Below are 27496 nucleotides of genomic sequence, written 5' to 3'. Positions count from 1 at the left end.
AAACTTTCTGCATGCATTTTTCATACTAAAGTCAGATTTTAGAACTCTTGATCCAAAATAATTCCTTTTTCAATTAGTTTTTCCCAGAACAAGTTATATAAAATTCTAATCTCTATCCTTACCACAACTCTCATACTCCTTATTTCATTCTGTTTTATTTAACACTTGTTGCCACCTATAATTCTGTATACTTTAAATATTTATCATGTTTATTGTCTGTGTGAGCCCCCATACATACTCACATTCTAGAATGTGAGGGTAGGTATGGGGGTCTATAAGAAGTGTTATCTAGGGCAGCCTGGGTGGCTCAGCGGTTTAGCTCTGCCTTCAGCCCAGGGCCAGATCCTGGAGGATTGAGTCCCATGTCGGGCTCCCTGCATGGAGCCTGCTTCTCCCTCTGCCTGTGTCTCTGCCTCTCTCTCTCTCTCTCTTTGTGTCTTTCATGAGTAAAAAAATAATTTTTTTTAAAAGAAGTGTTACCTAATTTTTTTTTCCACTGGTAGTAGTGTGGGGCATAGTGGAGAATATACATATTAGGTTCTTAAAGAATGGGTACTATGGGAAAAAGTCAGCTAAAGAAAGGCAAGATATTCCTAGTGAGGAAATAAAGCATGTGTGAAAGCTAAGCTGGAAAATCTAGTTAGGAAAGAGATAAAAGCCCAGCTATAAAAGTGTGTTATGAGAAGTAATGGGAAATGGTTTGGGCTAGTTGGACAGAGCTAACCAGATTGCTCAGTATATGGCAGCAGGAAGCAGTAGCAATGAAGTAATTCTTTGAGTTTTCAACAAGAAAGGTATAACAATGAAATTTGGGTTTGAGAGAATTTAACCTGGCCCCATCAGACAGGCTAGAGTGGAACAGAGCAGAGACTAGAATCTGGAAACCTAAATTAAGAGGTGGTTGCAATAATCAGAACTGCAGTGACTGAGGAGTAAGATTAAGGCAGTAAGTGGTGGAAATATTGCATTAAAGAAATGTAGTACAAAACATCTTAAATAAGATCCGAATTTGGGATAGGAAGTGGCCCCTTGGGAGATCATTATGATTTTCATCTTTGTCCATTAAGCTGATAACATTTTTAATTTCAAATAACCATTCCATATAACCATATTCTAATCCAAAAAGAACATGTAGAGTAAGTAAATGTAGAAATCAATTCCAATGAATAAAAATACATATTTGTATTACCTCTTAAGACATAAGAGCTGCTTAATGTTGGCATTGTAAACTTATTGCACCACATGAATGTACTAACTTGAAACAGCAAGTTTTGCCCTATTCCCTTAAGATCAAAAGACTGCTCTCAGGAAGTCCCCAAAGATGTGAACTCTCTGGAGGAAATACCATACACAGAGCTCACAGAAGTACACATTGGAGTACCATTAGCAAAGGAGGGATGGTTTGCCTCAAATTTCAGGGGAATATGCAAGGATAAAGGTCATTGCTAAGGTAGCCAGGACTCAAACCACCCAGGGCCCAATATCTGAAGTCAACACCTCCTATAATATATGGAAACAAAATGAAGAACAATACAGATGGTAGCCTGGATTTACAATTTCCAGAAGGAGCTGAGCCATTGAAACCACTTTTTAAAGTCAGCCACAAAGCACATCCTTGGAGGAAATCCAGCTTGAAGCCCAGGTAATTCTGGCAAAAGAGACATCTGCAAAAACATGGTTTGAAATTTCACCATGAAAAGCAGGTGAATGATTGCATGTCATCTCAAGCTAGATGTTGAATTATAAATGTAAAATAGTGATTACTCAAACTTTTTAAGGGCTAATATCCCCTTCTGAAGATAATACTGAGACCCTGACCAAAAATATCAAGAGGAAAAATTATCCACACCATACAAAGCTTGTGGTATTTCAGTGACCTAATTTAGAACTGAAGACTCTCTCTGTACTTTACCTCAAGTCTATTTTCTTTCCCACAGCCTGGTGCCAAAAGAAGATATTCTCAGTCAGCCTAATGCCATGAAATAAAAAATTAAAAAGCAACAAGGTTCTTAGAAGTCATTCTCAGTGATTATTCTAAAAGACCATGATACTGATATACAATATCTCTTGCTTTCAGGCTCTGGTGTGTGTGTGTGTGTGTGTGTGTGTGTGTGTGTGCGTGTGTGTGTGTGTGTATGTGTGTGTGTGGTGTGTACACAGCAATCCCTTCAGCAGGCTAATACGGAGAACTCTAACATTATAGTGTCTTGGATAACTTTATGTTTGTTTTCAAAAACAAAATTTATGGCCACATTTTCCCCTGAATAAAAAGCATCTAACATAGTTATCTTTCCCATTGTTAACTTTTATCCATTTTCTCTCACTATGAAATGAGGTTTTACCATAGAAAGAGAGTATACCAATGTCATTTCTAAGACTGGGAAAAAAGAAAGGTAAATTGACATCATTTGACATTATTTCAGACCAAAATTGGGCTTTCTCATTGATATTTGGAGATACTCTAAAGTTTCTAGGTTGTTGAGACAGACCTACTATAACAATGAACATTGGAAAGGAGCCCATAACCATTTTGTCACCTTATCAGAGCATAAGAAATAAAAAGGACTCCAGGCCTCAATCTATCAGCAAGAACTAATTTTTGAACTTTTCATATGGCTAACAGTGTGCCAAATACTATAGCACACATCCAAGCTAGTAAGATATTGTCCCCACTCTAGTGTTTATTATTTTATTTTCATCATTTTCTTAGGCCCAGGAAACTATAGTTCTAGGTGAAGCCACAGGACTAATAGCGTATTAACAACCCAGCTCATTAGTAAAGCTTTGTCCCAGGTACCCAGGGGAGAGGGCTGAAATAGGAACCTTTCTCTTCTCCCTGGCTCTCTCCAGCCTGCCACCCCTAAATATAGACACATCTTGAATTGTGTATCAAGCTTATTTTAATCACTGCTGAAAGAAATCATACAATAGTCTTAAAGTTGATGACTAACCATTCTGGGATACACAGAAAAGTAGAAGTTCATAATTTTATATAGTGCAGAAAACTGTACACAGCCCTGAAAGAGTTGGTCAGTTTAATAACCTACTTAGGAAGGCTGAGTAAAATGCTTCTCTTTTCAAAGCCCAGGTATGTGCGGTATATTTACTTGAATGCAAATTATATGAAGTCTCGTAGTTCATAACTGTTATGAAATATGCAAAAATCCAGTATATTCAAGGTACTCAGTATATATGATTTTGATATAAAAACAATAGGCAAAAACAAATTTATTTTAACGTTTTTATTTTGCATTGCTGTCAGAGTGAACTCCGTGTTCATGGATGAGGTTAAATAAATGAAGCAGTGCAAATCTTGTTCCTTTGGGGCAGGCCTTTTGCATTGTAAAAGCTATACCACATGATTTGCACAAACCCTTGCGTACCTACTTTTCCACATCTTTATACTATCATAACATGGCTTTGGAGAGGTGAAATCCAGAAGTTTTGACTATGCTTATATATCTGCAGCCTAATATTGTATGTGAAAAAGTAAACAAATTAGGAATATGTATTTGATTCGGAAGCCTAACATTTCCTTGCTTTATGAATATGCAAAACCCCACCTGTTCAGTCTTTGCGGAAGATCTCAAAAGAAGAACTGCACTGCCATGTGGATGGATTGACGATAGTCCAGCATTTCCTGGTCGGGGCACATTCACAGATCCCGAAATATTCATTGAAAGATTTGCCTGCTGCCACCAGTAGCCAACCCTGTTTATGAAATATCTCATCTACCTAATAAGTGCTTTTTTATGCCTCATATAAACAAAAAGTTGTACAACATAATCTTTGCCCTCTACCTTGCAGGTCTTCAAGTTCATGATATCTATTAGGATAGTTGAAAGGCAGGGAACATATTTAGACGTATTTACTGTTCTTACTTTTCAGGAAGAACCAAATTACTTACCATTTCAAAGAACATTGTTTTGTATTTTCTTGGTACCAAATCAATAAAAGTGCTTCCAGCACAACAGCTGTTGCTTAATGGCCCCAAAGAGTTAATGCACTGCCTAAATTGAACACAGTCCAGTGTCTACACCAAGTGGGCCCTAGAGTAATGTTGATGGATTGGCTTTCTCACAAGCAGTAAATTCTCAATTTATAGAGATGAATCCTATGAGATGAAAATCAATAATTTAAAAGCAGTATGTGTTGAATTCTGTCTGTGGCAATACGTTAATAAGTATAAATATAGGAACTACATTTATGTGTTTCTATTTTCTAAGAAACATGTTTTCTAGTTAATACTAAGAGATTCCCAATAATTTTTAGTGATAATCTAAATACACAAGACTGTAAATTTGGATGATTCAATATAAATATTCTGATAGTGATACTGGAATGGTTGTGAAGAATTTGAAAACTCAAATATCTGATTAGTAAAAACTTTACATCACAGCAATAAATATTATCTATTAGTGAGAAATGTTCTGATTGCATATTATCTCTAGTGTATAGATTTTGACCACGTTCTACACTATTATACCCTATTCTTTAAGGAAGCTGAGCAAGCTTTTGAAGATGTGCCATTAGTGGCCATTTAATTTGAAAGCATAATGAATTTCCTCTTTTGCTTCCAGCCATACAACCATGGTGTCCTATGGCTTTACGCTTTGATCATGTGACAGCTCAGAAAGCATCTCCTTAGTCAAAGCAGAATCTCAGAGTGAGGGAGTGGGCTGTTAGGAACCTCTGCAGACCACTGCTTCTGCCGTCCCTCATCCAAGCCAGAGCTGTGCTGGATGTTTGAAAAAGTTTGGACAAATAAACTGACAAGTATCTAACACCACAAGATGGGAAGCGGAATCAGTTCAGAGAGCAAGGAGTCAGCCAAAAGATCAAAAGAACTGGAGAAAAAGCTTCAGGAAGATGCTGAGCGAGATGCAAGAACTGTAAAGTTGCTGTTATTAGGTAACATTCTCTTTTCCTTTTGTTTTCAAAACTCCAATTTTTTTACACTTATGATGCATTTCCATTCCTCAAATTTTAATTTCAGGTATATTACCAAATGGGAGATTTATTATGAATATGTGTCTGGAAACTTAAATAGACATTATCTCCACTCTATAAATATTTTGTTTGTTTGGTATTTTACTTTTTTTTTTTTTCTTAAGCAGAGAAACAACTATTTATGAGATGATTCAATTCCTTTGCCAATAATACAATTGCCTATTATTAAAAGAAAACTCATATACATTTTTTTATTTTATCACACCCTAATCATTTTCTGAATATCAGTTATTTAATACTGAAAACAATCCTTTAATTACAAGTTGTAAAGTGTGATGTTACTTTGAAGAGAAATATGTTCAGTTGTTTGATATCAAACTTAATATGGTATTTAATTACTTGTGCTGTGAAAAACAACTAGTCTCAAGTTATTTAGAGAGTAATGAATGATAAGGTAATTTATATTAATAACATTATTCAGGCTTCTTTTTTTTCAGGCTTCTGAATACTGTCTGTGATATTGCCTGTATACTTGCAAAATATTCCATTTAAAGACTTTCAGGATATCTATATATTGATTCAGGTCAGGAATTATGTTCCTTATACTTTTTATCCTTTTAAAACTCAGAACAATGTTTTACTACAACTCTAAATTCAACAAATGTTTAATGAACTGAAGGAAAATCTATATACTGAATATTATTCTCAACATAAAAATTCTAACATGTAGTAGTCACGTCAAGATAAATATGTTTTCAAAATAAAAATCAAAACCTATTTAAAGAGATCAAAACAAGAACTTAAATCAGTTGTCTGTTTGGTACACACAGAAAGACTCATTTTATTTCAGAATTGTGTATCTTTCACATGAAATGCCCTCATTTTTTTAAGTGCCTCCCTTACTGAGTCTAATTTGCTCCCAGTGGCAAGAGTGTCTCAGAAACCAATTGTGGGATTCCCAGCACTTGCTCCTCAAAGAAAGAGAATGTTCTCTCCCTTTATGCACAAGTTCTGTGGCTATGCACTTGTCCACAGCACTTGCAAGTTACTAACTAAGGGTTGGTAACTTAGAAAGATGTTGGGGCCAACTCTTATGAAAGCACCACACTCCAGAGCACTCTCTGAGGCTTTGATCACGAGTAAAAGTAATGTGGACATAGAGAAAGCAAACAAAAGGTGAGACGGAAAGACAAACATTCCTACAAATGCATTCAGTGTCCCTCTAGTACTAAGAACAGTGGTATAATAGTAATGACAAAATATATTTAAAAATTCCTATGTTTGAGGGATCCCTGGGTGGCGCAGCGGTTTAGCGCCTGCCTTTGGCCCAGGGCGCGATCCTGGAGACCCAGGATCAAATCCCACATCGGGCTCCTGGTGCATGGAGCCTGCTTCTCCCTCTGCCTGTGTCTCTGCCTCTCTCTCTCTCTCATGAATAAATAAATAAAATCTTTAAAAAAAATTCCTATGTTTGAATAAAATTTCAAAAGAACAGACATATACTCAATATGCCAGTAATTTTTAGATTAAAGGGGTTGAGATAGAGCAAGAAGAGATGATAACTTTTAGTACCAGAGATCTAAAAGAGTAGTTAGCAGCACTATTTTACCTCTTACTCTCCCAAGACCATCACGATTTCACAAGTACAGTTCCAAAGTTACCATGCACCATGCGTGGATTTATTTGGTTCTTATGATATGTGCACTGAACTCCTTATTTACACAAGTGAATCTGATTCTCAAGTCTTCCTCTTCCAGTCTATTCCAAATATTTGTCTAAGTTTTCCTTTCTGGACTCTGAGTATTATGTATGATCATTCAATTGTCAAGTTCAAAACAACAAAGTTTTGTAACAACTCTGCTTTGATCCTCATTTTTTTTCTTGAACTCAAATTCTCTAAACAGTAATTTTTAATATGCAACATGGCCTCATTAAGACCTAAGAAAGCTAGTAGAACTAACCTAAAACTTCCCCATCCTACCCTCAAATCCCTTCAGAAATGAAATCTACTTAATTTTTCCCAACACTGAAACAATGATTCTTATTCACGAGAGCCGAGAGCAGTCCAAACAACAGTTTTAAAGTTTATCAATGTTTTTTGTCATGTGGGACTAACCAGTTACGCCTCAGTAGTGATCAGATCCAGACTATACCTCAATTTTTGAAAAGATTCAAATAGAAAATTATTTTTGACAGAATTCATTCTTTACGTTGATCCTCTTATCTAATAAATTCTGGGCGCTTAAACACATAACACAACTTACCAAATTTAACATGTGCTGTAAAGTCGTTGTACCATTTGGTATTATTATTGGACACAAAATTTCACTGAAGTTAAAGAGCTATCTAATTGCTATTCTACAAATAAAGGATCACCTTGCAGACAGGTTCCCTCTTTATTATGCCTTTCAGACATTTAGTCAAATTACAAAAGAGATGCCAAATCTTTTTCCTTAGCAAAAAGCAGTCTTCTAGGAAACAGTGGAGATGACTCAGACCTTCCTGGCACATTTGAAAATTACTATTAGAACAGTAATGTCATGTGCTTAAAAAAAAAAAAAAAAAAAACTATAAAGATGCCCCAGAAAGACTACATTTTAATTAGAAGAACAAATTTTATTGAATAACATGTTCTCTTTTGGAGAATTCTTAGTTATTTTTAAAGACTTAATTTATAAATATTTGATTAAATTTTATTTCTATTCAAAAGAAATACCTGTCATTTAATTGCAAAATCAGTGTGGATCATTTCAATTCTTTCTGTCGCTTCTCTTTATATTTTCCGTTAATTTCTTTTGTACTCCTGTAGACTCAGAGCTTAATGGGAAGTTTAAGGAAAATTAGTTTTGTTTTCTCTTCATATTTGACACTGTCACATTCATTCTACAATTTGCAATTATGATATTATAATTAGCTTTTAGCCAGTGATTTCCAGCACTATTCTGGACTGTTCATCATTAGTTTTCTTTTAGATCTTGGCCCTTCTATTCTTTATTTTTCTATCTGCTATATTGTAAACATCTCATAATTTTTAAAATTGTGCCATTCGAACTTTATTGTTTAAAAATATTACTGCAAATATCTGACTCTTAGAAACATGAACTTAAACAGGGTCCAAAGATAAAATATATCTCCTTTGAATGTGCTTATATTTACTTAGGTAATCAACACTTTCAAACTTTTCAAATGGTCCCGCTTACTCAACATATGGATATTTTGGAAAGTGTATCATTTTTCTAGTATGATAGTGGGAGAATTATTTTAATTCTGACACTGTCTAAAAACTTGTTACAAAATAATTGGTAAAACTAAATATGCACAGTAGAATTGGCTGAATAGGTTTATCCACCTGCAGAGTGAAGAGAATTCAAAACAAATAGAGTACAATGTGTTTTTAAGCCATTTGAGATAAAAAGTTGACTTCATACTTTCATTACGTTATGCTTTTTTTGCATCTCTGAGTTACCTCGGGCTAGCCACATAACCTCAGAGAAATGGTGGGTGTGAAAGTACTTTATAAATTGCAAATGTAATTTTTGTTGTGTAACATATTTACAAAATTGAAATAAATTGAATGTCAATAAATGTATACAATTTTTCTTCCTTTTGTTTTCCTTTTATGTATACCTAAAAGAGGACACAAACTCAGATTAAATCAAAGTTCTCATTTTTATTCTTTTTTTTAAGTAGGTCTTTATTTTTATTTTTAAAAGTATCTCTAAATATGAGTGTGATAGTGTGCAGGAAACTGGAGGTGTTCCTGAGTCACAGGCTAGATTATAAATTCATCAAGTATAAGAAATTCTATTTTGAATTTCTATTACACCAAGAGTCAATGCCTATCCATAGGTGTCATCAGACAAATAGACCCCTGGGATAATTACTTTAGGATTAACCAATAAATTTCTTTCTGATCACTACTGATAAGTGAGCAACATGTAAGACATATTCCTAAATAATGTTTTCAATTATTTGTTTTGTTTATTCAAATTAAAGCTGTCCTTTCCTTGCTCTATTAATGTATTTTTGTTTAAAATATTATAAAATAATTTTATTCTATCTTTCTAAAGATATCCACTCCTGTGGATGAACAAATATATTTAGTACAAATGTTTAAAATTGCTTTTCAGTAAAGTGAAGAGAAAACAGACAGAAAAAGTCTACTTGGAGAGTTTCAAATTTTCTCTAAAATACAGTGAACTATTTGCACCATAACAATTTGAAAGCTCTAAAAGGAAAGCCAAATATTTATAATGTTGTATTTATTTACCAAGAATGGCAGATGGGAGTATTAAATAGCTCTATATAATGTTTCTTTTTCCAATAGACAGAGTACTTAGACAAATGTTGTGGATACATTTGGATGTTTATTTATCTTAATTAGCACATCTTATCCATAGACTCAAGTCTCTCACATAAAAGATGCAAACCATTTATTACAGTAGTGTAAATGAAATTAAATACTCTGAAAATGGCTCTTGTTAACTCTAATTTAACAGAACCTCTCTAACAATATTGCAGAACATTTTTGTATTCACTTTTTTCTCATTCAAACTCTGCATTATTGATTCAAGAGCAAGCAATACTGTAATTTTAAAAACATTTACATAAGCACCATGAGAAGCCAACAAAAAGTTATTTGCCCCTCCAAACTGTCACAGAGGTAGGAGCGTGGTGAACATTTGAGAGCATAACGTCTCCATGATAGATTTCACATATAATATACCTCCAAGTTAAAATTTTATACTCAAACTCAGAATCCATCTGTGTATCTTAAGTTTTCTCCAAGTACTGATGTGTAAATCTATCACGGTAAACTTGAACCTATAGAAGTTGGATTGATTCAAGGTGAAACTGAGGGCGAGACCCATCAAGATGTGGGAAAACACCCATTCTGTTTATTAGATCCTGATGCTTTAAAGCAGGTGCACGGGGGGGGGCCTGGTTAAGCATCTGCCTTCAGCTCAGGTCATGATCCCAGGGTCCTGGGATCGAGTCCCACATCAGGCTCCCTGCTCAGGCAGTAGGCTGTCTCCCCCATCCCTCTACCCTCCCCCTGCTTGTATTTTCTCTCAAATGAATAAACAAAAATCTTTAAAATAATAATAAAAATAAAGCAGATGTCCCAGCTTTCATTCCTGCCTCAATACTTTATATTTAAATAGAATAGGTATGCTACTTAAAATTGTTCCTTTTTTAAGTTATCTGAAAGTTTCAGTCTCTGACCAGCATTTTACACACTCTCATTCTTTTTGACACTTGCTGAGTTATTTCTTTAATTTCATATACTTTCCTGCCCCCACTAATCGGAATCAACCTTTTTAACTGTGTTCCTCAGACAATTCTGAAATATCTTGTTCCCTTAATCTTCTGCTTTCATTGACAGTCATACCCTTGGCCCTTCAGAATTCCTCAAAATTGTCCATTCACCATTGTTCTAATACACTGAAGCCAACCAATTTCTGCCAAAGTGATGCTATTCAACATCTTTTCAGCTCTTAGTGCTGATCTAACCCTGACTCAAGTATCCCCTTAATTTCCCTCATTCCCAGGTGTTGAAGAATAAAATGCTATCATTTTCTGTTTCCTGGCTGACAATTTTCTGGGTTCTTTTTTTTTTTTTTTTTAATTTTCTGTTTTTAATGTTAGCTGGACCAACAATTATTTTACTCCGTCCTAGTTTTCTACTACAGTCCTCCAAAGGGAAGCTGTTCCTGCATTCCCAATATCATGTTCCTCTAGAACTCCCCTTTACCTCACCTGAGATCAACACCTATGTACTAGATAGTGATCAATCATCAGCTGCAAATCTCACTGCACTATTTTCAGTTTAAACCTAATTTCAGCCACTGTGTTACAAATTTTATCCTTTGCTATATCTTAAGAATTTTGCTTAATAAAATTGTTTTATCTTTTTTTGCATTTTCAAAAGTCTTCTTTACTAGCTCCTTACTCTCCGTACATGGAAGTATTTCTCTTCTCTAGCCTAAAAACATTCTGGACTCTATCTCCTTGAGTTTACCTTACATAGGTATCTTTTTAAACATACTTCTCATAGTGTTTGCTCACTGCTTCTGTTTTCTTACCATATACATTCTGTTTAGCTAATTGCAATTTAATCTCTACTAAAATGTTCTCTCTCATAGAGCCCTGATTAACCCCAATTCACAAAACTCAGACCTCAGTAACTTTGCATCTCTTCTTTACGTATCGTGTAATACTGCAATACCCTCTGGTGTTTTATATCTGTCACCTCTCCTTTTGGTGAACTCCACTTCTTCTCCCCCTTTCTTCAGGGGTTTCACCTGTCCAGGTTTGTCCTTGGATCTTTGTGTTCTGAAATCTGTACTGTCTCTCGGGGACCTCACATCAGAACTATCTCCTCTGGAAAAACGACACTAATATCTTTCCTTTGTCCATTGTCTTGACCTATATTTGCAAGCTTCTGTTATTTATCAGTGAACTGATTACACTTTAGGAGACCTAGAAAATTAATTTTCAGTCTTATCTTGCTGCCAATTTACCCCTAAGCTTTATATTATGAAGCTCCCAATTATATTTTTTCCCTTTAACTCTGTGTTTCAATCTCCTTTAATTCCTTTGTGATCATTATTTCCCCATTGTGGCAAAGTTGAGTTTTATCTCTATCTTTGATAGAATGGATCTCATATTTCTTTTTTGCACTGCTTGCTATCTACAAAAACACCCCTATGAAATAGATATTATTTTCATTATACAGATAAGAAAACAAGAACTTAAGAAGTTAATTCAGTTTCTAAGATCACAAATTAGTTTATAAGAAAGCAAAGCCTTTTATTTTTATCTGTATAAGTTTTAAATGTTTATCTGCATTATAAGGTCTATGACAACAAACAATATGTCAGGTTTTGTTCTTCATTGAATTCCTATGGCTTAGTACAGGAATGCCTACATGCATGATATATGTATGGAAGAATGACAGAATTGGAATCTAAAATATTTCTGTAAGCTTCATACTGTCTAAAGCATAGCCTTACATTTGGTATGTGGAAACAGAGCTAGAAAAAAGCCATATGTCATCCATATAGAGCTTGTTTAATTCAATTGGAAGATATTGATAGGTTTTCAGAATATAAGTGAGAATGATAACATTTGGATTGGGGGGAGGGGCATCAAAAACCATCCTGGCTACACTGTGAGACAAAGGTTTTATGAGAATGATTGAGGTAGGTAGGCCAACTAGGAAACTGTCACTGCTATGCAAGTTCTTTTGAGATTGTAAATTAAAGTGGAAATTACAAGTATGGAAGTAAGATTTGAGGAGCATGCAGAGACAAGGTCAAAAGAACGTGGTAGGTGACTGCATATGGATTTTAAGTGAGAGGAATGATTAAAAGTAGAATTGAATATAGTGATCATTTTATTAGTACATGAAATGCAAGACAGAGTTTACACTGCAGAAGATATGAAGGAAAAAATAATTTAGAACACTCAAATGTGTGATGTTTATAGCAGAACCAAATGAATATATCTATCAAATAGATGAATATATTGGTCTCGAAATTATGAGGGACAACTCAAGTGAGCATTGGAGATCTGATATATTCAATCCTTTGTTTTCCTTTGCCCAATTATCAAATGTGCATAAAATAGCTATGTAGTTAAGAAAGGGTTTTTTTTTGGGAAACTTTATTATACAAGAGATATGTACATGCCTGTTCCACAATTACTGAACACTTAGATATATCTGTCTATCATCCATTTCTAAGTAAAACAGGACTGTATGGGGAAAATCACATAATTCTGTATTTTATTTTCTTCTTTTTTCAGCCTAAAGTTTATAGTAATAAGATAAGAAAGATGATATATTTTTAAAATACTTCTCAAAATCCAGAATACCTCATATGATCTTTTAAATATTGCATTTTAAAAATAAGTATAAAATTGGAAGTACTTAAATAAAATTTCATTAGAAAAGATAGTACATAGCCATAATATTTCACACAAATGAAACATGCTTAGTTTGTCTCATAAAGTATTTTACAGATTTGTGATGCTTATTAGTATTCTATCACAGAAATTGGTATTTGGACATACTAACAGTCATAGAAATACAGGTTACACCATATTCCTACTGCTGTGATGTAAAACATAGAGTATTATTTATATCATATTTATGCTAAAATATTTATATTGGATCTAATCAGATAAATATAAAACACTGGACATTATATAAGAAATTACCCTAGACTTTAGAAAAATGCTAATGCCTTGAAAACAAAATAAAAACAATATGAAAAGGGGAATATTCTAAATTAAACAAATTTGAATAGTCTAACAATCAGAGGCAATATATAAACCTAGACTGGATCTCGGATCCAAGAAATATAAAAGGTATGAAAAACATTTTTTTGGAACAATCAGATAAACTTGAATATAGACTATATATTAGATCACATTTTGGATTAATATAAATTCTCTCAAGCATGAAACTAGTATTATGATTTTATAGGGAAAATGACCTTATTATTATGTGTTCTGAAGTATTTATGGGTAAAGTGTCCACTTTCGAAGGTATATTAAATACGTGTAAGTATACATTTATATGTAAAACATTATTTCATATATATATACATACATATATATATAAAAGAAAGCAAACATGACAAAATATTAATAATTGGTAAAGGGTGTAAAATATAGGTTTTTAAGGGAGTACAGGGAAGATGGTAGAGTAGGAGTATGCTCATCTCACCTTGTTCCTTGGACACACTGAGATAACATCTGCACATATGCAACTAACCCTGACAATGACCTGAAGACTCCTTACTTCCAGTAAGACTAACCACAGACAGGAGGGACAACACAAGGGCAGCAAAGCAAGAGTATTAAATTCCACCCTGGGCACCCCAGGAACTGGGGATTCACACTGCAAGGACAAGTTTCCGTAAAGTCTGGCATTGAAAATCAGTGGCGCTTAAATTTGAGAGATTTTACAATCAGTGGGGTTTAATTCTGATTACTTTAAAAATCAGTGGACTTAACTCTGCAAGAGCCAAAAGGCAATAGAAAACTGAGCCCCTACCCTTAAAGAGCCCACACACACACACCCTGCAAGCAGAGATCAGTGCCATTCTAAAATGATTCCTGTTTTAGGGAGAAGGGAAGAGAACCGCATACACCAGCACACTCGTAATTCCTGCATCCAAGCTTCGTAGGGGGCTGCACAGGGAGCAAGCCCTGACACTAGGTATGTCTGCACCCAATGCATTGCAGCTGGATGGGCAGAAGACAAGAGCAACCTAGTGACAACAGTAGGGCACATGCAGCCACACAGAAGACAACTCTGGATCATCTGGTTCTGGTCACCAGGGGGGCACTGCACTACAGGGCAACACAGGACCTCTTCTACACAAGGCCACTATATTGAAGACCAGGAGATGCAGCTGACCTCCTTATTGCCTAGAAGTAAACATAGAGTGAGACAAAATGAGACAGAGAAATATATATCAAATGAAAAAACAGTCAAAATTACAGCAAAAAAAAAAAAGCTAAATGAAACAAAGAAACAGTATGTCTGATAGAGAATTCAAAGTAACTGTCATAAAGATACTCACTGGACTTGAGAATAGTGGACGAACACAGTAAAAGCTTTCACAAAGATATAAAATATAAAAAAGAACCAATCAGAGATGAGGCATTCAATAACTAAAATAAAAAATACTATAGAGGGAATCAATAGCAGATTGGAAGATGCAGAAGAACAAATCAGCAATGTAGATGAGAGTAGTGGAAAGCAAGCAAGCTGAATAAAAGAGTAAAAAATGGGAATGGGTTAAGGGAACTCAGTGACATCACCAAGAATAATAACATCTCAGGAAGGAAACAGACATCCAGGACCTGAAAGCACAGAAAGTCCTTAACAAAATTAACCCAGGGAGGTCCATGCCAAGACACATAATAATTGAAATAGCAACAAGTAATGATAAAGAGAGAATTTTAAAAGCAGCTAGAACAAAAGAAAAATGTTATATACAAGGACAACTCCATAAGGCTCTTTGCTGATTTTTCAGCAGAAACATTGGAGACCAGAAGAGAGTGGCATGATATATTCAAAGTACTGAAAGGTGAAAACCTGCAACCAAGAATACTATACCCAGCAAGGTTATCATTTGGAATAGGAGAGATAAAAAGCCTCCCAGATGAACGAAAGTTAGAGGCATTCATCACCACTAAATCAGTCTTACAAGTAATGTTAAAGAAAATTCTCTGAGTAGAAAGAAAAGGCCATAGCTAGATGAAAATTATGAAAGGAAAAAGATTTCACAGGTAAAAGTAAACACACAATAAAGGTAATGGAACAATCACTTATAAAGCCAGTGTGAAGATTAAAACACAAAAGCATAAAGTCAATTATATCTACAAAAAATTAGTCAATGGATAGATACAGAAAATAAGAGATAAGTTTGGCTTTATATACATAAAACATCAAGGGGGAGAGAAAATTTCATGTTTTTTGTTTTTTTTTTAACTTAATGACTTCTAACTTTTTTTTTAAATGACTTCTAACTTAATATAGATTGCTCTACATGTAAGATGTTATATAGGAACCTAAAGGTAATCATACAAATAAAAAATCTGTAACAGATACACAAAAAATAATGAGAAAGGAATTAAAACATAACATTTAAAGAAAGTCATCAAATCACAAGGGAAGAGGGAAGGAGAAGAAAGGAACAGAGAAGGACTACAATAACAACCAGAAAACAATTACCAAAATGGCAATACATACATTCCTACCAATAATTACTTTAATTTACACCCAACGCAGGAGTACCTAAGTGCAAAGCAAATATTAATAGACATAAAAGGGGAAGTTGACAGCAACACAATAGACTAGAGGACTTTAATAGCACCTTACATCAAAGGATAGAACATCCAGTAGAAAATAAAAAAGGAAACAGTGGCTTTGAATGACACACTACACAAGATAAATTTAACAGATATAACCAGATTATTACATAAAAAATACCAGCAGAATACACATTATTTTCAAATGAGCATGGAACATTCACCAAGACAGATCACAATGTTAGGCTACAAAATAACTATCAATAAATTTGAGAAGACTGAAATGATACCAAGCAACTTCTTTTTTTTTTTTTTTACCACAATAGTATGGAAGTAGAAATCAATTACAAGAAAAAATCTGTAAAGCACAGGAATAAATGGAAGCTAAACAACATGCTACTAAACAATGAATAAGTCAACTAAGAAATAAAATGGAAATTTTAAAAAAATACATGGAGACAAATAAAAATGGAAACAAAATGACCCCAAATCTTTGAGACACAAGGAGAGCAGTTCTAAGAATGAAGTTTATAGTGATACAAACATATCTCAAGAAACAAGAAAACTCTCAAATAAAACCATCTAACCTTACACCTAAAGGACATAGAAAAGGAATGAACAAAACCCAAAGCTATTACAAGGAAGAAAAATATACAGATTAGAGCAGAAATAAATGACATAGACACACACACACACACACACACACACACACACACACACACACAATGGAAAAGATCAATGAAACCAAGAGCTGGTTTTTTGAGAAGATAAACAAAATTGATAAATTTTTAGCCAGACTCATTAAGAAAAAAAGAGAGAACTCAAAATCAGAAAGAAAGGAAGAGAAAAAAATAATCAATATTGAAGAAATATAAAGAATTAAAAAAGAAGATTATAAAAAAAACATAAAAACAAATTGAGTAATCTGGAAGAACTAAATAAATTCACAGACTATATGACTTCCAAAACTGAATCAGGAAGAAATAGAAAACTTTAACAAAATAATTACTAGTAATGAAATTTATTAGTAATCAAAACTAACAAACAAAAGTCTGGGATCAGATGCCTTCAAAGGTAAATTCTATCAAACATTTTGAGTTAATATCTATTCTTCTCAATCTAGTCCAATAAATAGAAGAGGAAAGAAAATTTCCAAATTCCTTCCATGACATCAGCATAGTCTAATACCAAGACCAGAAACAGATGCCACCAAAAAAAAAGAAGGAAGGAAGGAAGGAAGGAAGGAAGGAAGGAAGGAAGGAAGGAAGGAAGGAAAGAAGGAAGGAAGGAAAGAAAGAATGAAAGAAAGAAGAAAAAGAAGGAAAAAGAAAAAAAGGAAAAAATAAAGAACTGCAGCCCAATATCTCTGATGAACTTACATGTAAAAATCCTCAAAAAATATTAAATTGAAGTCTAGAATACATTAAAAGAATCATTCACCACAATCAAGTGGAATTTATTCCAGGAATGCAAGGGTGGTTCAATATTCATAAAATAAATGTGATACATCAGATTAATAAGAGAAAGGATAAAAAACATATGATCATCTGAAAAAGCTCTTGACAAAATATAATATCCATTCATGATAAAAACTTTCGGCAAAGTGGGCTTAGAGGGAACATACTAATGGTGAATAACTAAAAACTTTTCCTCTAAGATCAAGAACAAGATAAACGGATCCCTGGGTGGCTCAGCGGTTGAGTGTCTGCTTTTGGCTCAGGGCATGATCCTGGAGTCCCAGGTTCGAGTCTCCCGTCCAGCTCCCTGCATGGAGCCTGCTTCCCCCTCTGCCTGTCTCTCTCTCTCTCTCTCTCTCTCTCTCTCTCTCATGAATAAATAAATAAATATATTTTTAAAAAAAGAACAAGATAAAGATATCCACTTCACTACTTTTAGTCAACACAGTACTGGTGTTCTGGGCATAGCAATCAGACAAGAAAAAGAAATAAAAGGCATCCAAATTGGTAAGGAAGAAGTAAAATTTACTATTTGCCCATGACATGTTACTATATATAGAAAACCCAAAAGACTCCACCAAAAATATTACTAGAACTGATAAGTGAATTCAGTAAATTTGCAGGATACAAAATTAATATTAAAACAGTTACCTTTCTATGCACTAATAATGAAGTAGCAGAAAGAGAATTTTTTAAAATCTCATTTACAATTGCAGCAAAAAGATTAAAATACCTAGGAATAAATTTCACCAAGGGAGTGAGAAACCTATACTCTGAAAACTATACAATATTGATCAAAGAAATTAAAGACAACACAAACCAGCAGAAAGCTGTACCACACATATGCATTGAAAGAGTTAATGTCATTAAAATGCCCATACAATCCAAAGCAATCTACAGAAAAAAAAGATTCCTATTAGAATACGAATAATATTTTTCACAGAACTAGAATAAATTGTCCTAAAATTTGTATGAAATCACAAAGACCCTAAATAATTAAAGCAATTTTGAGAAAGAATAAAGCTGGAGGCATCATAATCCCAGATTTCATGATATACTATTGAGCTTTAGTATTCAAAACAGTATGATACTGGTAGAAAAATGGACACATAGGTAAATGGAACAGGAAAGACAGCCATGAAATAAACCTACATCTATATGATCAATTAATCTATGACAAAGGAGGCAAGAACCTACAATGGGGAAAAGACAGCTTTTTCAATAAATGGTACTGGGAAAAGTGAAGAGTTACATGCAAAAAAAAAAAAAAAAAAAAGAAAGAAAGAAAGAAAAGAAACTAGACCACTTATTTTACACCATATACAAAAATAAACTCAAAATGCATTAAAGATCTAAATGTGAGACCTGAAACCATAAACTCCTAAAAAAGGCAGTAATCTCTTGGACATCACTCTTAGCACTTTATTTATGGAAATATATCCTTAGGCAAGGGAAAGAAAAGCAAAAGTTAACTAATGGGACTACAACAAAATATAATATAATATATATATATATTATATATGTATATAAATTTATACATAATAAAAATACATATATATATATATATTTTTTGCACGGCAAATGAAGCCATCAACAAAAAAAAAGGCAACCTAGTGAACTAGTGAATAAGAGAAGATAGTTGCAGATGTTATCTCTGATAAGGGGTTAATATCCAAAATGTATGAAGACCTTATATAACTCAACACTAAATCATCACAATCATCCAATTAAAAAATGGACAAAGAACCTGAATAGACATTTTTTCCAAAGACCTACAGATGGCCAACAGACATGTTAAAAGATGCTCAATGTCACTAATCATCATTAGTGATCCAACTCAAAACTATGGGATGCAAGGAAATGCAAATCAAAACCGTGGTGACCTATCAGATCACACCAGTCAGAAAGTCTCAGAAAGTCTAGCATCAAAAAAGACAAGAAATAACAAGGGTTGACAAGAGTGTGGGGAAGGGAACACACATAGTATGCATTGCTGGTGAGAATGTAAATTGGTGTAATGTAAATGCAGCCACTATGGATGACAGCATAGAGTTTCTACAAAAAAATAAAAATAGAAATGTTGTATGACCCAGTAATTTCACTACTGGATGTTTACCCAGAGAAAATGAAAACACTAATTTGGAAAGACATATGCCCCCTTCTATTTATTGCAGCATTATTTACAATAGGCAATATACAGAAGCAACCCAAGTGTCTATCAATAGATAATGGATAAAAAAGATGTAAATACAATGGACTATCTATTAAACATAAAAAAAGAATGAATTCTTGCCATCCGCACCATGAGTGGACTTAAAAGTATCATGTTAAGTGAAACAAGTCAGACAGAGGAAAAGCCATACCATATGATCTCACTCATATGTGAAATCTAAAAAAAAAAAAAGAAAGAAAGAAAGAAAGAAAGAAAGAAAGAAAGAAAGAAAGAAAGAAAGAAAGAAAGAAAGAACAAAAACCAAGCAGACTCTTAAATATAGAGAATTGGTGTTTGCCAGAGGAGCAGTGGGTTGGTAGGATGGGAGAAACAGATAAAGAGGTTCACAAACTTCTAGTTATAAACTAAATAAGTCACAGAGATGAAATGGACAGCACGGGGAATATAGTCAATACTATGGTAATAACATTGTATGGTGACAGATGGTGCTTGTACCTATTTTGGTGAGCATTTATTATATATTCAATATATACAATTTAATAATGTACAGAATTATTGAATCAATATGTTGTACGCCTAAAACTAATATAAATCTGTAAGTTAACTATACTTCAATTTAAAATATAGATTTCCAATGGACTATTTTCTCAAACTCTTGCAGGTTTTAAGATCATTAGAATAAAATATTTGGGAAAAAATAAGTGTACACTGAGATATTGTTTATTATCTGGCAAAAAATATATAAATTTAACTACAAAAAAATAAAATACAAATTCAGTATGACTTTACAAGTAAATTCTACCAATAATCTCATGAACAAATCATTTACAAATTTCACAAAGAAATATATATTTTTTAAGACTTTATTTATTCATGAAAGACACACAGAGAGAGAGGCAGAGACACAGGCAGAGGGAGAAACAGGCTGCCCGTGAGGAACCTGATGTGGGACTCGATCCCAGGACCCTGGGATCACATCCTGAGCTGAAGGCAGACCACACTCAACCACTGAGCTGCCCAGATATCCCAAGAAATACATACTTTGATACAAATACATTATTTGATAACCTTGACAACAAAATTTAACAGATGGTAGGGAAGCCTGGTGGCTCAGCGGTTGAATGCCTGCCTTCAGCCCAGGGCGTGATCCTGGAGTCCCAGGATCGAGTCCCACATTGAGCTTCCTGTATGGAGCCTGCTTCTCTCTCTGCCTGTGTCTCTGCCTGTGTCTCTATGTCTCTCATGAGTAAATAAATTAAATCTTAAAAAAAAATTTAACAGGTGGTGACACAGCAATCTCCCTCAACAGAAACATAAATGCAAAGACCAAAACCAGTATTATTAGCAAGCTGATTCTAAGAATGTACAAAATGTTGAAGAAGACAAAGATGAAGACGAAGACGAAGAAGAAGAAGAAAGAAGAAGAAGAAGAAGAAGAAGAAGAAGAAGAAGAAGAAGAAGAAGAAGAAGAAGAAGAAGAAGAAGAAGAAGGGGAGGAAGAAAGTATATCAAGTGTATCTTCTTTTAGGGGGCAGTTATCCTAAAAATGCATGGTTAAAATAGCACTGGAATATTAATATCATTCACTACATTACTACATTACCACATTAAAGGAGAAAAATCGTTATAGTTATGTTTGAAGTAACCAAAAGCAAATAATAAATTTCTTTCATCCATATCTGATAAAACTCTTATCAAACAAGCTATAAAGGCAGTTCCCTTAACCAGATAAGCAATATGTACAATAACGTTCAGGGGTTGTCATAGTTCATACTGTAAGCCAGTTGACTACATTGTTGACCACAAACAGTGAACAAGGGCTAATGATGATTCAGGGACTTGACCCAGTTTCCTGCCCCTCACCCTTTCCTATTCAATGCTCTTACCAGGTGTTTGGGTGAAAGTGGATAGGCACCATTTCATACTCAAATAAGATTCAGAGTTTGGCAACATATAGTGACAAACAAAGTCAAAGTTCTGACTGACTTTAACCATCAGAAATGATTGATCCAAATAAACAAAATGGAATTTACTTTTTTTAAAAAGATTTTATTTATTTATTCATGAGACACAGAGAGAGAGACAGAGACATAGGCAGAGGGAGAAGCAGGCTCCCTGTGGGGAGCCGGATGGGGGACTCGATCCTGGGACCACGGGATCACAATCTGAGCCAAAGGCAGACAACCATGAGCCCCCCAGGTGCCCCAACAAAATGGAATTTAAACAGAGATCTTCAGCCGAGGTTTAAAAAAAGATTATACACGCATAGTATGTGAAATAATCTGTTTGCTAAGAGGTGATGTGGAATCAAAGTAGAAAATTTTTAAATATTCCAAACTCAATATAGGTAGAGGATATGATAAAATTGAAGAAGAAAAGAGAAAGAAGAAAGAAGGAAGAAGAAAAAGAAGAAGAGGAGGAGGAAGACAATGGCAGTGGCAAATGAATCATGGTCTGCATTAAGTGTTCTATTTAAAAACAAGTACCAAGAGCAAGGCCAGCCTAGGTTGCATTCCTATCCTACTACATCAGAATGTCAGTATTGTTGATAAATCTCCTGATATGTATGGCACAATTTTCAGTACCATTGTTTCAGGACACTGGCTTTCACGTGGAGTCCAGTGTCGAGTGTAAGGGGTTTAAATATCTTGTTCCACAAGAAGGGATTGAAGGACCAGAACATATTAAACTTGCAAATTCTCTTAGAAAAGAGATAGAGCATGCTTCAATTAAGAGAAAATGCCGAGAACTCACCATAAGTTAAAGTATGTCCTGGGGATTTCTATCTGTAATTTAACCTGCCCAACCCTAAGCGGTAGATATTAATAGCCCCATTTTATAAAAGAAGAAACAGACTCTCTGATTAAATTTGACCAAGATATCCAAAGTCAAAAATAATTGCAAGCCCACATTTGTTTAATTCCAAAATGTGAGTATGCCTATCACGTTTTCCTACCGTCGGTCTAGCCGATTTGAAGGGTTGTCATGAGGAAGAGACAGATAATTTTGTCACTGCTCTGTAAGAAAGAGGAATAGTCAGTGCAATAAAATTAAGTTGGTTCAAAAGGGCTACCCTAAAAACCTTCCATGCCTACAGTCTATAAATGGATGGCAGGCAGACACTGCACACCGATATCTATGGCAAGTACACTGCCTTCATATTAATTTGTAATGAAGGAATTAAATAATTTATGTGATGAAATAATTTTGATATTGACATCATAAGGACTTTTTTTTAATAAATCAAACTTACAGCATTAATATGGGTGTCAGAAGACATAGTTTCTCTGTTTTGAGGTAGATGTGGGACTTTAGGTGAGTATCACAATTTCTCCTAGACCCATTTTTCTCATGCATAGAATGAAGAGATATGCATAGTTGGTTGATTTCTGAGTTTGTATTCTACTGTACAATTATGTGATTTTTAAAACCACCTACAAAACAATCTTATGCAGGATAAGTGTTTATTCTCACTTTGCCTCTTAGCAAATGAATAATCAAGCCTGGGAGTGTGTCCAGTTGAAGTTCAGTTACAACCATAAATGTCAAGTAGCTTTAGAATTGTCTTTAATATTTGTAAATAAAAATGTGAAATAAAATATTTAATTCTTAGGAATAATTTGAGTATTAAAATAGGAAGCACCAACCTGAATATTTAATTATTTGAAACATTATCCACTTCCAATAAATAAAATTCCTTTAGTACCCCTTGACCCAGAAAATAATTTTAGTGATGACCGGTTTGGAAGGAAGAGATTATTTCAGGACACCCTCAGCCTATGTGAACATGCTGTTTTGATGTCTATATTTGACTCTGTAACATGATCTCATTGTACAAGAATGGAATGGTTATTGTGAACTATGACCTAGAATCATTGTGAGAATGGGACTTGCTAATTTACTTCTGATATAACTTTCTAATAGAGTTTCAAATAATGAATAGGATTTTGGAGAGATTGACTTTTCTTCAAGAGTTTTCCTGTTAACACTATAGCGGACTATACTGGACCTTCATATAGAAGACTAAAGTCATACAAAGAGCAAAGAATGATCCAGATAGCTTCTCTAAAGTCTTCCAAGGAAAATATTCATATTTCATATGTAGTTTCTAAAACATACTATTTTGTAAACATTACAGTATTCTGCTTACCCAAGAAAGGTCATGAATGATCAGCTAACCTATAATCATTTTATAAGATACCCTCTAGACTCAGAAATAATTTGGCAACTTGCCCGATCTTAGTGTTATCAGTATAATTACCAATTAAATATAATAGTCAGGATGAGTTCCTTTTCTCAGTCTCAGATTTTCACCAAAGTTCCCCCCCCCACCCAATACTTCCATTCTGATTGATCAAAATATAACACTAAATACATCCGCATGAACAAGCAGTGGGGTTCCTATTGAGCCCATTGGCTGTCCTCCCACATCCTTATGATTCTACAATTTTCCATATAGCAAAATTATGCATATACATATACATATAAATTTGGAGAAGTGAGATATTCTCCAAATCTGTCACCCAAATAGGATGACGCTATAATTTCTAATGTCCACATCTACTGTAGAGAGTTTAAAACAATATTACCAAGAACAGTTTTATAATATTGCTAGGTAACTTTTTTCCCCTAAAATGAGGCACAACCTGGAGCAAAATAGCCAATTTTCTGAAGCCAGCAAACCAAAATATTATACAGAGCTCGTTGATTTGCTCTTACTACTCTTGCAAACAAGCATGCTTAGTCATGCAAAATAATACAGCCACTTGTCTTCTGAAAATAGGTGAGGTGATATTTTAGATTTTTATTTTATCCTCAAAAGTTTTACCCTTGGACATAGCAGTCTCTATTAATTGGGATGGTTTTGCGCCAACTGTCAGTTCATGTTTGGTTACAAGTCTATAAAGAAAGATTAGCAAATTGCTGTGGTTGATTTTGCATTTGTCAAATTTTATGCTGTGCGGTGTAGACCACAGTAGTATAAAGGCATGAAGAGAAGTCTGCTGTTGGGTCCTCAGGATGAAGAATCCATACATCCTCACCAGGCAATGAAATCTCATTTTCCGTAGCTTTACCACTCTGATATCCTTGCTATGAGGTGGCCCGCTGTTTCAGATAACTGTAGGAACTAGATATATTTTGATAAGCTTGAGACAATACCTATTTGCTGTGAAGTAGGATTAAATTTAGGTGTAGATATATTTGTTTATCACAGCTGAAGAAAATAGTGCCAATCAGGCAGAAAGTTTTCAAGATAAAAAGTGTAATATCCAATACAAAGGGCAAAATTTTATTTTTTAAGTATGAACTTAAAGAATTCATTTATTTCATTGGAATTCTAGGATTAGACACTCTTCTAGGTGTTTTAGATTCATCAGTGGACAAAACAGAGACCCTTGCCCTTGTGCAGTGTACCTCACAGTGTTGGAAGGACAGACAAAAAAAAAAAATTAAAATGGCATGTGAGGAATTTGTCAATTTGTAGAATATGGTAAGTGCTAGGAAAAAGTCGAGTAGGGAAATTAGAATAAAGTAGCTGACAGTGGAGTTAAAAATCTAACCAGGCAAGTCAAGGTCCTCCAATTCAATATATATTTTGCTATAAGTTTAAATAAAATTCTGAGATTCAGAGTTATCAAAAGTCCTATTAGTTTTGTTTACATAAAAACAGGTAAAACAAGGCAGTTGACTGCCATGCTGGTGAGGGATAGACGTTTAGTAGCATAATAAAATCCAAATCCTGAGTTTGGATTTTTCCTGGGAAATTTTAAAACTGCCTTAGCTGTGCTACTTTGAAACCTGTCCAAAATTAACAGGCGCACTGAGATTTCGTATGTGTCCCGTGACCCAATTTTTGGAGCTACCAGTAGTATATCAAGCCTCTTGCTTCTCTTAAAGATACAGAAATTAGGATGAGAAAACTAACAAATCTACTCATTGGTATTTTAGTTCAGATCTTTGGTCATTATCTTATTTTAATGTCATATTTCCTTGGATAAGAGTTAGTTGTAAACTGAGGATAATTATAAAAAAAAATATGATCATATCAATTACAAAATACTGAATATTCCCCAATGCTTTCAAGATTTATTGGTGATTTTATCTAAAAGTTTTACGAAATTTGTATTATCAGGCTTTGCCAATTCTTGGTGACTCTCTGCTTTTCTCCCATCTGTAAAATCAGAACATTCCAAGTTCTAGTGGCTGCCTAAATTTGCTCCTTCCCCACCTCCCGCTTCGTATGTCTAGGATTCATAGATAAATACACTAAAAAATATGTCTTTATATATTTTATACTCTATACAGTATGCCCTACATGCTGCAGTAATTTTAACCAAATTCTCCCATCATTTTCACTCTCAAGAGATATATCCATTTTAGACTCCTCATATGGCAGCCATCCTTACACTAGTCATCATTTGTTTTTTAAAGATTTTATTTACTTATTCATGAGAGACACATAGAGAGAGCGAGAGAGGCAGAGACACAGGCAGAGGAAGAAGCAGGCTCCATGCAGGGAGCCCAACGTGGGTCTCGATCCCGGGACCCCAGGATCATGCCCTGGGCCGAAGGCAGATGCTCAACCACTGAGCCACCCAGGCGGGCCATCATCATTTTAATAAACACTCATATGAATACTCCTGAGTCCCATTGCATTTATCCTACTGTTCAAAATACATAAATATTACATATTACATATAAGTATGTAATATCCTACTTTATAAAACACACATATATTAAGATATTATGAGAATATTGGACCTTAAAAATCATAGGTGTTTTATTCTCTGTAGTCTTCCTGATAATGACCTACGGTACAATCATTTTTAAGTTGCTGAGGATGTATGTTTTTTAAACAAGATTATTGAGATAAAAATCTACATATAATAAATTGCAGATCCTGAAAGAGTACAATTTAGTGAGTTTTGATAGATGTACACACCCATGAAATCGTTTTTACCATGACTAAAGATACTGGACGCTTTTGTCACGCTCAGAGTTTCCTCCTGTGCCTCTGCAATCCTTGCCTTTCTCCTCTCCCGTGAGTAGGAAGAACGGATCTGCATTCTGTCACTGCGCTTGGTTTGTACTTTTTTTATGTTTTTAAAATTGTATTTATCTATTTGAGAGAGAGAGAGAAAGATCACGAGCGGGGGAGAAGGGCAGAGAAGCAGACTCCCTGCTGAGTGGGGAGCCTGATGTGGGACTTAGTCCCAGGACCCTGGAATATGACCTGAGCCAAAGCCAGACACTTAACCAACTGAGCCACCCAGGTGCCCTGGTTTGTACTTTCTAGAGTTATATAATGAAACAAATATACTATGGAATATATGGGATCAACACACTCTTTTGCGCCTTGCTTCCTTCATGCAGCATCGTTATTTTAAGTTTATTAGTGTTGTTGCATGAGTCATGAGTGTATTCCTTTTTAGTGCTTGTAGGATTTCATTAAGAGATGCTACGTTTTGTTTATTGTCCCTGTTAATGGGCAGTTGGGTATTACTGCTCTGGGGCTATCAAATAAAGTTCATCAAATATGAACATTCACGTGCAAATCCTTGTGAGGATGTACATTTTCTTTTATTTGGAGTAAATGCCTAAGAGGGTAATGAGTGGATCATATGATAGGTTTATACTCAACATATCAGGAGCCGCCAGTTGTTTTCCGGAGTGGATATACTTTGTTCTTTTCTACCAGCAAATTAGAGTCTCCCAATTGCTCCACATCCTTGTCAATACATGGTATTGTGAATCTTTTAATTGTAGCCAATTTTACTGGATATGGAATGCTATCTCTCTAGGGTGCCATTCTTGATTACTAACATGGAGCATCTTTTTACAAGATTATTGGTCACAAATATCTTGTTTTAAAAAACATCAGTTCAAATTTTGTGCCTAATTTTATTGGATATATATGTCTTCTCATTATAACTTACAATAGTTTTTATAAATCTACGTACCTGCCCTTTGCCTGACAGACTTGCTGTGAAGGTTCCCTCCTAGTCAGTAGCTTGTCATTTCATTTGCTTGACAGTGTCTTTTGGAAAGCAAACATTTTTAATATTGAGCAAGTCCAATTTATCAA

At 34.4% G+C, this 27496-nt stretch overlaps 1 protein-coding gene and 1 long non-coding RNA gene across 2 annotated transcripts in view; one reads left to right on the top strand and one right to left on the bottom strand.

Annotated features, from left to right (window-relative positions):
- The first annotated feature begins 4793 nt into the window (after positions 1–4793).
- GNAT3 (G protein subunit alpha transducin 3) overlaps positions 4794–27496 on the top strand; it is a 54566-nt gene continuing 31863 nt past the window's right edge. The window contains exon 1 of the mRNA XM_038562445.1: positions 4794–4911. Within this exon, the coding sequence (XP_038418373.1) occupies positions 4794–4911 (118 nt within the window). The remainder of the gene's footprint in view (positions 4912–27496) is intronic.
- LOC119864104 lies at positions 14058–14710 on the bottom strand. Its single transcript, XR_005372919.1, has 2 exons — positions 14547–14710; positions 14058–14391 (listed from the first exon to the last, which is right to left on the bottom strand). It is a non-coding gene; the product is annotated as an uncharacterized LOC119864104 (long non-coding RNA).

Source organism: Canis lupus, chromosome 18 (assembly GCF_011100685.1).
Source record: "Canis lupus familiaris isolate Mischka breed German Shepherd chromosome 18, alternate assembly UU_Cfam_GSD_1.0, whole genome shotgun sequence".
Classification (NCBI taxonomy): Eukaryota; Metazoa; Chordata; class Mammalia; order Carnivora; family Canidae; genus Canis; species Canis lupus.
Note: the sequence above shows the minus strand (reverse complement) of the source record. Positions and strands in the feature narration are given on the sequence as shown.